The sequence below is a fragment of the Xenopus laevis genome, chromosome 1S (assembly GCF_017654675.1).
Source record: "Xenopus laevis strain J_2021 chromosome 1S, Xenopus_laevis_v10.1, whole genome shotgun sequence".
NCBI lineage: Eukaryota > Metazoa > Chordata > Amphibia > Anura > Pipidae > Xenopus > Xenopus laevis.
The window spans coordinates 175,851,551-175,868,843 of record NC_054372.1 but is presented as its reverse complement, the minus strand read 5'-3'; the positions used below and the strand labels follow the sequence as shown (position 1 = coordinate 175,868,843).

Here is a 17,293-nt window from a genome sequence, read left to right as displayed (position 1 = left end):
TAAGCAGAAGAACATCAGAGCAGCCTCTTTCCTTCTCCTGACAACTTCCTTGACGACTAGGTGGTCAGACTGGTGAGAAACTGACCAGCAGGTGGTGCTGTTGTAACAATTAATTCATATTAACAGTACATGTGTCCCTTAATATCATGGAATTAAAACAAAATAAATAATGAATGTACATTGCAAAAGTGCTTAGAATAGCCCTCTCGTCAATTTTACATTCACTTATTTTAAAGATTTACTTCTTCTTTAATTATATCTTAGTTTGGATCAAGCACAAGGTACTTTTTTTATTATTACAGAGAAAAAGGAAATTTTTAAAAATTGGTATTATTTTCTGGATTTGGGTTTCCGGATAATGGATCCTATACCTGTACTTGAATTTGGTGTTAAGGAATAATAATAAAAAAAAAATCGGTGGGGGGTGATGTAGGGGGCGGGCCGATGAAGGTGGGCGGGTGATGTCGGGGGCTAGACTGATGACGGACGTGGCGAACAGCGATTGGCTGATCGCCATATTCACTTCAATGTCCTGTCTGGATTTCCTTCAAAAAACCGGGCTGTCCGGGTAAAATGTGGAAAGGTGGTAGCCCTACCTGTAACATATAATAGGCATTTAACTGTGAAATGTTATGAGAATGAGTTGCATGTGTGCTTCAGTTATAGCAGCTGTCACACCTATAATGGCTTTAATGCATAGTGAGGTGGGGAGGTCGCATGTTCTAATGGATTTTATCACTCATGTATAAGCAAAACTCGCTGAACAGTAATGGCAGGGCCGCCATTAGAAAATCACGGGGCCCCCTCGGTCCCGCCCGCCCCAGATCCCGCCCACTCAACATCACAGTTACAGACATCAGACATCAGCGCTAAAAAAAGGTAACCCCCCACACTCACACACAAGTTATAAAAAGCTATTGGCGCCAGGGCCCCCCTTATAAGTTAAAAAAAAATTGGGGCCCCAAAGAATATTTTTCAAAAAAACATTAGCGCCAGGGCCTCCGTTACAAGTTAAAAAAAAAAATTGGGGCCCCAAAGAATATTTTTTCAAAAAAACATTGGCGCCAGGGCCTCCGTTACAAGTTAAAAAAAAAATGGGGCTCCAAAGAATATTTTTTTAAAAAACATTGGCGCCAGGGCCCCCGTTACAAGTTAAAAAAAAAATGGGGCTCCAAAGAATATTTTTTTAAAAAAAACATTGGTGGTAGTGGCCTATAGAGTATTAAAATAATACATTGGTGGCCAGGGGATTAAAAAAAAAAAACACACACACATTGGTGTTCAGTAGAATTCAACTTCACCTCCTTTCGTGACTGGGTCTTTTCGCCTCTTTGGGAATTGGGCTTGGGCTATTTTCGTGGCTTCGGATCTTTTTGCAGTTTCGGGACTGTTTGGCACTTCCACATTCAGGACTTCGGAAGGAGGCGGCACGGCTTTGGGTTTCGGCGCTGTCAAGGGGGGGCCCGGCTCTTTCAAAAGTTCAGCACTGCCGGGCCCCCCTTCAGGCCCGGGCCTGTTACACTCATACCCTGATGGCGGCCCTGAGTAATGCACAGTTGCTATAAACCGTATACGTGGCTCCAGCAGCAATAACACAACAAAACTGTGTCAGTGAACAATAACTACCTATATATATATTTCTTTAGACACCTGCTTTTGTGTATTTGTGTGCATGGGCATGCCATATGTGCTTGCTTGTTGGACTGCTTCTGTAATAACCTGTTCTGTTGTTAATGCATGCTTCACTAATCCTTACATGTGTCCCTCTTTATTCAGAGCATGCTGTCTAGGTCCTTTAATTGCACTTTCAGTGCAACTGGCAGTTCTCTCTATGGCAGTTGTAGAGATCTGCATGGCAGCCAAGGTAGTGTTGCCTTGAGCGTTGCTCCTGACAGAAGAGGTTCTGCTGGGCACATACTACGTGTGAGTAACAACTTACAGTAGCAAATGTATAATGCGCTAGGATAATGCACCATATTGGGCTCAGTAACACATATATCATGCGGCATGCGGATAAGCCAGTGAAGTCTTGCTAATTATCCATCTAAGCTCATTATCAGCACTATTAAAGAGGTCAATTATGTTAAAGGGATCACTCACCTTTAAGTAAACCTTTAGTATGTTATAGAATGGCTAATTCTAAGCAACTTTTCAATTGGTCTTCATTACTTTTTATAGTTTTCGAACGATTTGCCTTCTACTTCTGACTCTTTCCAGCTTTCAAATAGGGGTCACTGACCCCATCTAAAAAACAAATGCTCTGTAAGGCTCCAAATCTATTGTTGTTTCTTCTTTTTATTACTCATCTTTCTATGCAGACCCTCTCCTGTTCATATTCCAGTCTCTTATTCAAATCAATGCATGGTTTATTGGGTCATTTGGACCCTAGCAACCAGACTGCTGAAATTACAAACTGGAGAGCTGCTGAATAAAAAGTTAAATAACTCAAAGACCAGAAATCTTTTCGTTGATGCAGTCCCGCGATCTGACTGTCCTAGTCCCACGATCGGATCAGCCCGATATCGCCATCCTCAATGTGCGCATATCGGGGAGAGATCTGCTTGTTTGGCGACATCGCCAAATGAGTGGATCTCCCTGTGTATGGCCACCTTAACTGTTTCCCCATGGGCTAATATAAAAACGTATATGATTCGGCACTATCTACCAAATTGCTCTGAAGGGGCAGATTTATCAAGGGTCGAATTGAAAATTTGAACTCGAATTTTCTATTTTTTTTATGGTCAAAACTGTCGAATTCGACTAGGGAGTTATTCAAATTCGATTCAACTTTTTTTTTTTTTTTTAAAATGTCATTAGATTTTCAAGATTTATCATACTCTGGCCCTTTAAGAACTTAAATTCGACTATACCTGCCGAATTGCTGTTTAAGTCGATGGAATCACCTGACGAAGGGGCCAACCCTCGAAATGTTGTGTATCATTTGACACATTAAACAATTAAGGGTCAATCCCGTTTTGCATTCATTTCTGTGTGCCGGTTCCTCGTTTCTTGTGGATTCAGAGGAGAGCTGTCTCCATAGAGGACTGAGCACCAGATTCCGGGAGTTTAGGAGGGCCAGGGAGTGTGTGCAAACTTTACCTTTACCAGAGGTCCAGCAATCCATTTTTATTTGTTTACAGCCTTCCTGACTTTTGAGTCGAGTTTTTAAAATCTGAAACTAATTCGATTCGAGTTCTTGAGCTGATTGCACTCATCCATGTTTAAAAAATTAGATTTTTTTAAAATAAATTTAGGGGAGTTTTTAAAAACTCGCATGAATTTAAAATTCGACCTTTGATTAATGTGCCTCCAATTGTTGGTGTAAAGTGCAAGCTTCTCTGGCACACCCTAGGACTCCAGCTTACACCTACCAGGGCTGTAAACTAGGGATGCACCGAATCCAGGATTCGCCCTTTTTCAGCAGGATTCGGATTTGGCCGAATCCTTCTGTCCGGCCGAACCGAATCCGAATTCTAATTTGCATATGCAAAATGCGGGTTCGGCCAAATCCAAAATAGCAGATTCCGTGCATCCCTGCTATAAACAGACAATACTAAGATGAAGCGCTTCCCATGCAAGAAGCTAAATATGGGAGAGGGAATTTGCATAGGAAATAAACCTTTATAGCCTTGTTCTCAGAGAAATGCTTTATACATATCTACATATTTTGTTGGATGCAAGAAGAAACCAGATGAATGACAAATTGGAAATGAAGAGTCTGATTTTTCAGTCATGGAGGTTTGATTCTTTCATTGTATTCTGTGTGGGAGCTGCAGTCTCGCTTGCACAGGCAGTTTTAGATGATGCATGTGCCAGAAATAATAATCATGGGAATAAACTATTTGTTCATCTTTGTGTGTATTAGGTAAAAGGCCAGTACTTCTCATTTTAGCCTTTTTCTACAAAATTATCTGCTCTACACCAGTGGTTACCATACTGCAGGGCTGGCCACGCTAGGTAGGACTATTGCTGCATACCTCCCAACTGGCCCGTTTTTCGCAGGACAGTCCCGATTTTGACAGGTCAACCCACAGTCCCGGATTGTTACTGAAATGTCCCGTTTTTCTCTTTGATCTCCTGCACTGAAGAGCCAGGAAAAAAATCCAAGTTTCTAAAACTTAAAGGGGTTGTTCACCTTCCAAACACTTCAGTTGACACTTCAGTTGTTTTCAGATTGTTTCCCAGAAATAAAGAATTTTTTTCAATTACTTTAAATTATTTATTTTATTTTTCACAGTTTTTCCACAATCTAAGTTTAAAGTTTACGGGTTCCTGGCTGTGGTGTTTGAGTCTGGCAGCTCAGTAATTCAGGTTCAGATTCTAAACTGTTACAATTTTGCAACATTGAGTTGATACATTTCTCAGCAGTATCTGTGGAATATTAATATTGTATCAATTGTAACAGCTGCCTGTAATAAAACCCAGAGATTCTGCTCAGCAGGGACAAAGATAACAAATGTATCAACTAAATGAATCACATTACAACAGTTTACAGGGTCTGCGACCCCCCCCCCTCCCAGAGCTGCTTTAGAAGGTGAAAAATGACACTTTACACTTCAATTTTAGCAAAACGGTGACACATAGAAAATAGAAAGTAATTGGAAAAAGTCATTATTTCTGGTGATCTATCAGAACACAGCTAGTTGTTTGAACGTGAAAAACCCCTTTAATTGGCTTTTGGCAGAGAATTTGTAGCAGGTGCACTTAGATGCATATGTAACAGTTTAAAGGGGAACAATAGCAAAAATGAAAATTAAATATAAGCTTCATCATGCTGAAATAAGAAATTTTGTAAATACAATCGATTAAAAAATCGGAACTGTTTTTGAAATAATCAAGTAAATCTTCACTATTCACTATTCTCAGCATCTTTTAATTTCTTCATTCTGTCTTCATGCAGCAGTTGGGTGTCAGATTGACAGTTAGATCCAATATATCTTATAGGGGGCTCCTTGTGTCTAGAAGATGTATTAGAGCTCACTCTATTAAAATCACCAGACATCATGTCTCTCTACATGCAGGATTTGTGCAAAAGGCAGTTATTTTGTTAGATTTTGTTTGTACTGGGATCAGTTATTTGAGTGAGTTCTAATACATCTTCTAGGCAAAAGGAGCTCACCCTATAAGATATATTGGATCTAACTGTCAATGAATATCTGACACCCAACTGCTGCATGAAGTCAGAATGAAGAGAACAGATACAGAGAGAAGAGCTTGATTATTTCATAAACAGATGTAGAATATTTAAGTGATTGTAATTACAATGTTTCTTTTTTCAGTATGCTGAAGCATATATTCAATTTTCATTTTCGCAATAGTTTCCCTTTAAGTTAAGCAAAGAAACTATTGTAACAATTTAAGATAAGCAGGTCTCTTGGGGAAACTGACTTGAAGCTGAAAGGGCAATTCACCCTCATTAGCACAACTGTAATAACTGAAAAAAACACAGAAATGTGTTCAAACTTTCAAAACCTGCTAAAGTTTGTAAAATGAACATGGTAATTAGGGGGTGTGGCCACACAAATGGGTGTGGTCCACTCCAAATCTTTTTGTTCCTAGTTCAAATCGTTTTAGAAATTATTGTATGTTGCTAGGGGGTGCTTGTTAGGGTGAGAATTGAGAATGTCTGTTGGCTCTCCAAGATACTTACTTGGTGGCTAAAACAAAGGTTAAATTTGGTATGAACACTTATTTGCTGTCCCAGATAGTCTGTGATCTTTGGCTGAAACAAATCTGTAACCATAAGCCAAAAGGGGTCCTGAACCACAAAGGCAGCACTAAACTGAAAAAGTCTGAAAACCACTGATCTGTACAAACACATACACACAACAGCGCTCAATGGAATAACGTTGCTCTGCAATTGTGTTTAAATGAATTAAAGCTGTAGCATGCTGTCTGGCTGCCTCCTGTTATCTGTGCAAACTAGAAGGGAGTAAGAACAGAATGGGGAAACATTATTTTCATCTCCAACAAAATTTGACCAATATATTCTCTCCTTAAAAGGCCTTGAAGCATTGATTATTGATAAACTGAGCAATGGCATCTTTATGCACACCTTTGTAATAGCGTAAAAGCTAGAATATAAATAAATATATATATATATATATATATATATATATATATATATATATATATATATATATAGTGAATAAAGTACCCCCTCTTGTAAATCATAAGGATATTATAAGTTACCGAGGAGTTTTATGACCATATAAAAACATGGCCGAGTGTTTTTATACAGGTCATGGAACTCCGAGGTAACTTAAAATATCCTAATTTTGTAACTTTATTTATTATAATACACAAGATTCACCACTCACCGTTTTTAACTGATGACATCACTACTCACCGTTTATAAGGATATAATTTACAAGATATTCATGGCTTTTGTGTATTACACACACATATATATACATACATACATACATACATACATACATACACGTATTTACCAAATAAACCTGTGAACCGACAAGCTAACTCCTTTTTTACACCCTAAAGTATCCTCAGCCCTTCAGCGTCGGGGAGTCTATGCAAGATGATGTGTTTGTAACAGGACAGCAGAGTTATCCCACCATCGCTCGCAAGGAAAGTACAGCGGACAGTGTAAAAAAGGTCAGTGTTTTCCATGTTCATAAGATTTCTTGTGTTTGTTTGTTTTGGAAGACTGTGACAAAGGCTCATAAAGAAGTCAGTGTAAATGCAACTGCCTAAAAATAGAATACTTGTGTTTTTTTCATCAGTTAATAGTGCTGCTCCAGCTGAATTCTGGACTGAAATCCGTTTCTCAAAAGAGCAAACAGATTTTTTTTATATTCAATTTTGAAATTTGACATGGGGCTAGACATTTTGTCAGTTACCCAGCTGCCCCCAGTCATGTGACTTGTGCTCTGATAAACTTCAATCACACTTTACTGCTGTACTGCAAGTTGGAGTGATATCACCCCCTCCCTTCCCCCCCCCCCCCCCAGCAGCCAAACAACAGAACAATGGGAAGGTAACCAGATAGCAGCTCCCTAACACAAGATAACAGCTGCCTGGTAGATCTACGAACAACACTCAATAGTAAAATCCAGGTCCCACTGCACCACATTCAGTTACATTGAGTAGGAGAAACAACAGCCTGCCAGAAAGCAGTTCCATCCTAAAGTGCTGGCTCTTTCTGAAAGCACATGACCAGGCAAAATGACCTGAGATGGCGCCTACACACCAATATTACAACTAAAAAACAGTGTAACTTGGTAATAAAAACGACATCATAAAAATCATGACACAATTCCTTTAACACACCCCTTTTTGTGAAGTTTGTCCAGGTAAACATCAAAAAATTAAAGTGTTTTAAAGTAATGAAAATATAATGTAGTGTTGCCCTGCACTGGTAAAACCAATGTGTTTGCTCCAGAAACACTACTATAGTTCATATAAACAAGCTGCTGTGTAGCCATGGTGGGAATTGAAAAAAGACTATATGGCACAGGTAAAGGGCATGTAAAGGCAAAAAAATAAAATCCCATTTTTACTTTCGTTAATGAAAAAGAACCCTATCTCCAATATACTTTAATTAAAAAATGTGCACCGTTTTTATAAGAAACCTGACTGTATGCAGTGAAATTCTCCCTTCATTTACTGCTGTGGATAGGAATTGTCAGACGGTCCCTAACTGCTGAGCAGGGAAACAATCATACTTATGAACAGCAGGGGGAGCCCCCGCCTTACTTCCCAGCCATGCAGAACTCAAGCAGCTTTGTTTATGATGATCCCTAAGCAGCCCAGACCACACTGAGCATGTGCACAGTCTTAGTCTTGCAAAGATGTTTAACAAAGTTACAAGATGGTGACCCCCTGTAGCCAACTTTGAAAGCATAAATTATTAGTTTGATTAGGCTTGTGGTGCAGTAAGTTCATGCTTATATTTAGTATACAAAATACAGCATTTCTAGCCTTATTCTATTTTAGACTTTACATGTCCTTTAAATAGTGGATAACAGATAACACCATTATGTTCTACAGAGCTTATCTGCTGTGTAACCTGAGCCTTTTCTCCTTTGAATGGCTGCCCCCATTGCTACACAGCAGCTTATTTATATAAACTATAGTAGTGTTTCTGAAGCAAACTCACGAGTTTTACCAGTGCAGGGCAACACTGCATTATATTTTTATTACTGTATAACCATTAAATTTTTTGATGTTACTGTTCCTTTCACTCTTTTAACTTTGAGGCTTACGCCACCCGCAGCTTTTTCTGCCCCAGTGTGGTGTGTGTGGTGTAAGTATTGACGGGTATTGGAGTCACTTGTCAAAGCTCACAAAAGGTAGATTTTGGCTCAGAAATGCCCAGTTGCACAATTTTGGGCAGAAAATCCACCTCTTGTGAGAACCGACAGGCGGATGCAGCTCTTGTGAGTGTGCTCCCCCATTATGGGACAGATCATGTGGCATTAGCCTTTAATGGCTAGCACCATGACAGCAGAAAAGAACCCGTTACTTTTTTAGATTTAATTGTGAAACACCATTTTTCTGCAGATGCACCTGAGTAATGGACAGATGTGCCAACCCTCAAGGCCACAAGCAAACTATAGCCAATTCCATCAGCAGCCAGCCCAGCCAACAGTAGGGAGACACCCCTCCAGAGAACAGCTCCTCGACTATTATGCACTTAAAGTTGCCCAGCAGCCTCCATATTCTCAGACACCGTGTCCTTCAAAGCAAATCAATGAGCTTTCTTCTCAAGAGGTACAACGGCTGTCTGTGTATCTATATGAATGCATTGTTTTGGTTAGTACTGTGTATAATGTGCTACTACAAGGCAGAATGTATTTATTTAGGGCAATGGTAGCCGAGGAGATTAGTCTCCCACAACAAATCTCCTCTTCTGCGAGGAAACTTCAAGCATCTTTAGAAAACCGAAGCAACACGTGTTTTACCACCAGCAATTCACTTTATTGCCTGTGCTAAAGCATTTGGAGGGGATTATTAGTCGCCTGTAGAACAAGAGATTTGACGTGGGCTACTAATCTCATTTACCATTATCTCTCCCAGGTGCAAGGTAAGAGAAAAATACATATGCAAATAATATATAAATAAAACAAACAAGGGAAAGTTCTCACCACTCATTTTAAAAACCATTAGGCGGGGGTGCAATGAGGCTGTGACCACAAAATACATATAGTCAAATACAAGAGTCCTCTGCACTCAACCCTTTATCAATATATTTAAGAATAAAGCTAATATTTTATTAGGCTAATAAAAGGGCAACCAAATTTGGGAGTTTTACTTTTAAAACAGCCAGTAAGTTGCAGGTAAAACGTAGCCCCTGTGTAAAATGTATAATGAAGCTATAGAATTCTTAATGAATCAGATGAAAATTGAGTGTAGGACTGGCCAGATATGGGATGACTTTGACGTAGTTGGCCAGCTTAAAGGGATACTGTCATGGGAAAACATGTTTTTTCAAAATGCATCAGTTAATAGTGCTACTCCAGCAGAATTCTGCACTGAAATCCAATTCTCAAAAGAGCAAACAGATTTTTTTATATTTAATTTTGAAATTTGACATGGGGCTAGAATCGCTAGACATATTGTCAGTTTCCCAGCTGCCCCCAGTTATGTGACTTGTGCCTGCACTTTAGGATGGAACTACTTTCTGGCAGGCTGTTATTTCTCCTACTTAGGGTTTTCCACACGGGGAGATAGCGACGTGTTTGCGGTCGCGGCGACAGTCGCCGCGACCGGCGCAGGCGACAGTTTTGTATGGGCGCCGAGGCGACACGAGGCGATGCGCTTTTCAACAGTTGCCTGAAAAAGCCAGGCGAGGCATTTTCAGGCGACTGTTGAAAAGCACATCGCCTCGTGTGGTTAGCACAGGCGTTTTTACATAGGCGCCCATACAAAACTGTCGCCTGCGCCGGTCGCGGCGACTGTCGCGGCGCTTTGTCGCCGCGACCGCAAACGCGTCGCTATCTCCCCGTGTGGACTAGCCCTTAATGTAACTGAAGGGACTTGGCTTTTACTATTGAGTGTTGTTCTTAGATCTACCAGGCAGCTGTTATCTTGTGTTAGGCTGCTAGGGGAGAGGAAGGGAGGGGGTGATATCACTCCAACTTGCAGTACAGCAGTAAAGAGTGACTGAAGTTGATCAGAGCACAAGTCACATGACTGGGGCAGCTGAGAAACCGACAATATGTCTAGCTCCATGTCAGATTTCAAAAATTGAATATAAAAAAAATCAATTTTGAAAAATGGATTTCAGTGCAGTATTCTGTTGGAGCCGCACTATTAACTGATGCGTTTTGAAAACATGTTTTCCCATAACAGTATCACTTTAAATATATTGCAATATATGGACAAACAATCCCTGTTTTGTTTAAAGGGTAAGGAATTTTTCAGTAGCAGTATGCACAAAATGTCTCTGTCTTAAATGGGTTAAGTGCAGAGGACTCTTGTATTAGTCTGTATATATCATTCAAAAAGACCTGCAACTCCAGGATTTTTGTGCAAAACATATACAACAAACGTGACATTCCGGTCCACTCTGGGACCTTTCTCAAGGCCTTATGTGATACTTGGTAACGAGAAATCTTTTTCTAATATAAGCCATCAATTAGGACTAAACCATTTGATATTCATTTGCACTGATATGTGCAGGATTGTTTTCTAAATACAGACAGATTTCAGCAGGTTTCTTGGCTTTCCATGTGCTTTTGCGCCTCCTTTTTTTCATGTGTTCTATACTTATTCTCTGTGTCATTCCACTTTATTACACATAACTTAATATATTGACTTATTTGTTTTGAGTTCTTTGCGTGTGTGGATTCCATGGGTTGTTACCGACATCGGGAGGCCCATTTATCAAAATCCGAGTTTATCTAATTATTTTCTGAAAACTACAACCAAATCCGCACAGGTTTTTCCCCCGTATTTATCAATACATTTTCCCGACAATTTCCTGTGGGGTAAAAAAACCGTACAAATTTTTCAGATTTTCCACCCCGATTTTTTCATGATGTTTGCTCGAAAACCACAAAATCTTCAGATTATTGCTTGAAACCCAGAACAGATCAAGATATTTTCGAGACTTCTCCTATTGATTTATATTAAACCTCGGCAGGTCTAGGATGCCAGATTTTCACGTCCAGACTTTTTCCATCCCTGGAGAATAATAAATCCTGAAAAATTTGTGTCTTTTTTTCCCCCACTAAAAATTCTAATTTTTCTGATTTTTGGCATTCAGAGTTTAATAAATAACCCCCCTGGTGTAAATTTCATGTCAATAGCCTCATTAGAAATATATTTACTGAGAAAAACATTGATGTTTTCAATACTTATTTTCACCGCTGTTTGTATGAACCATAATAGGCTGGAAACCACTGATTGAATGTATAAACTAGGGATGCACCCAATCGACTATTTTAGGATTCGAATCCCAAATCCTTTGTGAAAGATTTGGCTGAAAAGATTTAAAAATTTTCAAATGTTTGTGTAATGAAAAGTCACATGATTTTTCAGATGCGGTTCAGCCAGGCACTTCAATTTGGCCAAATCCTGCTGAATCCCAAACCGAATCCAGGATTCAGTGCATCACTAGTATAAATTCTATCTTGCCTTTATTGAGTCAGCATGTGTATTTATTTCTCTTTTTTTTAATTTTAATTTACTTTTATCTGTGTTTTCTTAAGATTCGTGTAAGACTTGTGAAAGATCCTGAGCTTGGATTTAGTATATCTGGTGGAGTTGGAGGCAGAGGAAATCCTTTTCGACCTGGAGATGATGTAAGCACTGTTAATTCATGATAAGTCCTATACATAGTATGTTTATTCACTTGGTATAGAGATGGGCTCCTACTGAGAGTTCTTTGCATCCTTATTCAGAGGGCAAGTACATAGAAATCTAAATGGCATCCTTTCCTTTTTAGGGTATATTTGTAACAAGAGTTCAGCCGGAAGGTCCAGCATCCAAGCTCTTGCAGCCCGGGGATAAAATATTACAGGTAACCAGTGTATATAATGCAGTGTTTTGCTCATTCCTTGTGTTTCTATCCATCACAATAACATGAATACATTCATCAGCACACCAGCCTTAATCATTAACACTCATCTTCTCCGTTGTTTCATGCATCTCCATTACTGGCTAGTGGAGAGTTTCAGGCAAGTACAGCATTGCATATTCATTACCTACCATGGGGTTCATGGCATGGAACAAAATAGTAACTATAATTTACTCCGTAAAATAAACATTGTCCTTCCATGTTGATGCAGTGATGTTAATGCTACTGTTTTGGCTACAGTTGTTTAAAGGAGAAAGAAAGGCTACAATTAAGTAAGCTTTATCAGAAAGGTCTATATAAATACACCAGTAAATCCTCAAAGTAATGCTGCTCTGAGTCCTCTGTCAAAAGAAACAGCAAATTTCTTTCCTTCTATTGTGTATACACGGTCTTCTATATCAGACTTCCTGCCTTCAGCTTAAACCTCCAGGGCAGGGCTTGAGCATGCTCAGTTTGCTTCTCCTTCCTCCCCTCCCTGCTGTAATCTGAGCCCAGAGCTATAAGTGAGCAGGGAGAGACTCAATCAGGAAGTGATGTCACACCAAGCTAGTTTGGCAGCTGCTATCCTAAACAAACAGAGAGCTTCTAGAGCTGTTTACTCCGGTATGGTAAAGCATTCTGCAGAATAAATATAGTGTTATAGCTTGCACTATTGTGGCTAATCTATTGGCAATAATCTGCTTTGGTAGCTTTCCTTCTCCTTTAAGGTCCATTTGTCTGCTTGGTGCTGTTTAGCCACAACACACATCTTTCTCAGGACTTCCCAGCAATTAGGACATTTTATCTATTTATTTTAGTCTGTTGCACTTTTTAAGGTGCAGTTAGACTTTTAGATTGGCCCGCAGCCTTAAACAAATATTCACCCATTCAAGGACAGTTGCGGATAAAAGTTGGCACCCAATTGGCCAGACGTAATTGCATGTTAGCGTGTGACATCATGACGTCACTGGATTAGGCGCTTGTTCTCGCCAGAGGTGAGAAAGATATGCGCAGTCCAAAGAGATGTGGCCGACTACAAGTGACTGTTTCCAACATAATGGGTGGAGTTAAAAGATAATTATTCCCAAGTGTTCCATATAAGTGCATAATAAGCGCATACAGTCACTTGTACCTTTTTTCACCCCAGGAAGGGTTACTACCCGAAACATTGTACTCATTCTGAATGGTCGGCCTCCACACATTTTCACCTCACCAAATCTGGCCCTCGTCGCAAAAAGTTTGGACACCCCTGAGTTAGAGGTTTTCATACTGCTGTATCTTTCATCATTGATGGTGGTATGAATGTAATGTATTTTGACTAAATAAAAGGTGATAAGAAGGGTGTCAGGTGTTTAGATTCTGTGTAGTAAATGGGCAAATCTTCAAGTTCTGTTATGCATTTGAATACGAAAATGATTCCTATCAAATCCTGAAGGTATGCCCATTTACTACACATGAGACACATTCAGTTACATTGAGTAGGAGAAACAACGGCCTGCCAGAAAGCAGTTCCATAGTGCAGCACTGGCTCTTTCTGAAAACACGGGATCAAACAAAACGACCTGAGATGCACCTACACACCGATATTACAACTAAAAACATACACTTGCTGGTTCAAGAATTTACATAGTTACATAGTTAGTTACCGTATATACTCGAGTATAAGCCGAGTTTTTCAGTCCCCAAAATATGCTGAAAAACTCTACCTCGGCTTATACTCCGGTCAAGCGCAAAAACGGTCGCCGGCGTCTAAGAATAGTCGCCGCTCCTAAGAATAGTCGCCGGCATCCAAGAATAATCGCCGGCATCCAAGAATAGTCTCCAAAAATATTCGCCAGCTTCCAAAAACGAGACGCCGGAACCTCCAATGGGAGCAGAAACCCTAAATTTTTTGATTGAAACTTACCAGAAGCTACTACATTTCTCACCCTCGGCTTATACTCGAGTCAATAAGCTTTCCCAGTTTTTGGAGGTAAAATTAGGTACCTCGGCTTATACTCAGGACGGCTTATACTCGAGTATATATGGTACATAACATTTTGAATAAAGTATAACATACTCTTCAAAACATATTAATTACCCTGTCTCTTCCCTCAGGCAAATGGCTTCAGCTTCATCAATATTGACCATGCCCTGGCCGTCACATTACTGAAGAAATTCCAGAATGCAGTGGAGCTGATCGTTTCACGGGAGGGCTCTGTATAGACAACGAAATGAAACAAATCGGTGGAACCCCAGAAAAAGCCAGCATGTCTTCAACAAATCAACTCGCATAAAGATATTATTTTTCTATGTATATAAGACGAAACCAACTTGGAACACGGAACCATGGATTTTTGATATTGTAAAGAACGAAGTAGCAAACGTGTGGTTTATGGGAACAAACCACTGTAGATAAAACAATGGACAATGTCTCGGTTCCCAACATGGTTGTTTGGGTGTTGAATGTGCGATCATTTTTGCCTACAAGAACAAACCTGTGTTGTTTTCGTACAGAATGTAGGTTTATTTTTTGATAATTCATATGCTTAATACTGAACTCAAATAATAATGAGCCTCAGGTGTAGCACACGGCAGAACTGTCTTTCCTGACACTACTCACACTTTTATCTACACCTGATATCACTGTTTTAATCCCAAACCACTTGAGAAGTGGACGTGAAACAGCTTAAAGGGATACTGTCATATTTTTTTTGAAACACATCAGTTAATAGTGCTGCTCCAGCAGAATTCTGCACTGAAATCCATTTCTCAAAAGAGGGAGCTGCTATCTTGTTACCTTCCCATTGTTCTGTTGTTAGGCTGCTGGGAGGGAAAGGGAGGGGGTGATATCACTCCAACTTGCAGTACAGCAGTAAAGAGTGACTAAAGTTTATCAGAGCACAAGTCCCATGACTGGGGGCAGCTGGGAAACTGACAGTATGTCAGATTTCAAAAATTACATATAAAAAAATCTGTTTGCTCTTTTGAGAAATGGATTTCAGTGCAGAATTCTGCTGGAGCAGCACTATCAACTGATGTGTTTTGAAAAAAAAACATGTTTTCCCATGACAGTATCCCTTTAAGACATGTAAGATTGTGTGGATGGATGAAAAGGAAAGTAGCTTTCCAGGTTGGCCAGGTTAAAGGGGAACTATCGTGAAAATGAATATGTAATATAAGCTTCACCATATTGAAATAAGAAACTTTCTAAATACAATCAATTAAAAATTCTGTACCTATTGTATTTACAAAGTTTCTTATTTCAGTATAAGGAAGCTTATATTACATTTTCATTTTCGCAATAGTTCCCCTTTAATTGATATATTCCTAACGTCAGTGCTTGCCAATGCGGGAGATACAACCACTTCTTTCTATGAACCCACCAATGAGTGAATCTGAGTATATTTAGGGCACCCAGTCCATTTCCCTAACAAACACAATGAAATTTTCTTCTTTTTTTTTTAACAGTAGTGTTTGATCTGTTTCTAATCACATCTTTCTTTGCGACATTGAAAGGTTTTATAATTTTATTTTCCAGGTATATTTTTATAGTAAGAATGTTTTGCACCTGATTTTAATGTGTTTTATTCATGCCAACCTAAAGCGTTTCTGGCTAAGCTGATCTCTGCTGGCTTCTATCACTTTCATTTTTTTTTTTTGTGGCCCACAGAGGGCGCTGAAGGAACATGGCACTTTAAATCTGTTAATATTATTCTACTTGTTCTAAACAAAATGAGCCACATTCATTTGTACACAGTGCCTGGATATTTCTGTGAAACGTTTAACCTTCCTATCGCAGGTCATTCATTGAGTTAAAGGGGAATGCACTCCTGAGATTGGTTTCTAAAACTACACTGGGCTCCTGTTCCTTGAATCGTTAGTGTTTGGCGGAAGCTAGACACAACAGGTTTATATGGTTTGCTTTCGCTAAAGGTGGCCATAGACGTAGAGATCGCCAAACGAGCGGATCTCTCCCCGATGTGTCGACATTGAAGTGGGCGATATCGGCCTGATCCGATCATGGGCCCTAGGGCCCAACGATCGGATCATAATGGATCCGATACGGGCAGTCGGATTGCGGGACTGCATAGATAAGACTGCGATCCGCCGGGATTTTTTAAACTGCCCAATTGAGATCTGGCCGACTTTCCGCCAGATATCGATTGGGGAAGCCCGACGGATGACCCCACACACTCGGTCTGTTGGCATCTTTTTATCGGCCTGTATATGGGGTCTTTAGAACTATCACGAAAATGAAAATTTAATAAAGCTTCCTCATACTGAAATAAGAAACTTTCTAAAAACAATCAATTAAAAATTCTGCATCGTTTCTGAAATAATCTGGTTCCTTCTTCACTATTCCTCTCTCAGCATCTGTTTCTCTTCATTCTGTCTTCATGCAGCAGTTGGGTGTCAGATATTCATTGACAGTTAGATCCAATATATCTTATAGGGGAGGTCATTTTGCCTAGAAGATGTATTAGAGCTCACTCTATTAAAATCACCAGACATGATGTCTCTCTACATGCAGAATTTGTGCAAAAGGCAGTTATTTTGTTTTTTCTGGAATCAGTTATTTGAGTGAGCTCTAATACATCTGCTAGGAATGGAAGCCCCCCTATAAGATATATTGGATCTAACTGTCAATGAATATCTGACACCCAACTGCTGCATGAAGACAGAATGAAGAGAAACAGATGCTGAGAGAGGAATAGTGAAGATAAACTTGATTATTTCAGAAACCGTACAGAATATTTAATTGATTGTATTTAGAAAGTTTCTTATTTCAGTATGAGGAAGCTTATATTAAATTTTCATTTGCACAATGGTTCCCCTTTAAGTTTCATGGGAACTGATCCACATGTAGCACAACAGCCTCTGGGCAGTGATTGACTTTGCTTGGAGCTAAGTAACCAAAGTATGTTTGTGAAACTGTGGCTAAGTTATAGTAGAGCAGTGGTTCCCAAACTGTGGGCCTGTCCTTCCCGGGGTGACTATGTGGCTCAACCTGAAGCTAGGGAGAGATTTGGGGCAAATGTTTTAGGTACACCTTAAAGGAGTGGTTCACCTTTAAGTTAACTTTTAGTGTGTTATAGAATGGCTAATTCTAAGCAACTTTTCAATTGGCCTTTATTTTTATTTGTTTTGATTCTATTCAGTTCCTCTCCTATTCATATTCCAGTCTCTTATTCAAGTCCATGAATGGTTGCGAGGGTAATTTGGACCCTAGTAACCAGATAGTTGAAAGTGCAAACAGGAGAGCTGCTGAATAAAAATTCAGAAAATCAC

At 39.6% G+C, this 17,293-nt stretch overlaps 1 protein-coding gene across 5 annotated transcripts in view; it reads left to right on the top strand.

Annotated features, from left to right (window-relative positions):
* The window catches only part of LOC108707283 (erbin-like), a 133,056-nt gene extending 118,342 nt beyond the window's left edge, over positions 1 to 14,714 (top strand). For 2 of the 5 annotated variants that reach the window (XM_018244474.2, XM_041580537.1), the window contains 6 exons: positions 1,777 to 1,923; positions 6,502 to 6,615; positions 8,524 to 8,733; positions 11,676 to 11,768; positions 11,912 to 11,986; positions 14,120 to 14,714. In XM_018244474.2, coding sequence (XP_018099963.2) covers positions 1,777 to 1,923; positions 6,502 to 6,615; positions 8,524 to 8,733; positions 11,676 to 11,768; positions 11,912 to 11,986; positions 14,120 to 14,227 — 747 coding nt within the window. In that variant the 3' untranslated portion in view covers positions 14,228 to 14,714. The remainder of the gene's footprint in view (positions 1 to 1,776; positions 1,924 to 6,501; positions 6,616 to 8,523; positions 8,734 to 11,675; positions 11,769 to 11,911; positions 11,987 to 14,119) is intronic. The other 3 variants (XM_041580539.1, XM_041580538.1, XM_041580540.1) reach the window with 3 other exon arrangements.
* Positions 14,715 to 17,293: the final 2,579 nt, after the last annotated feature.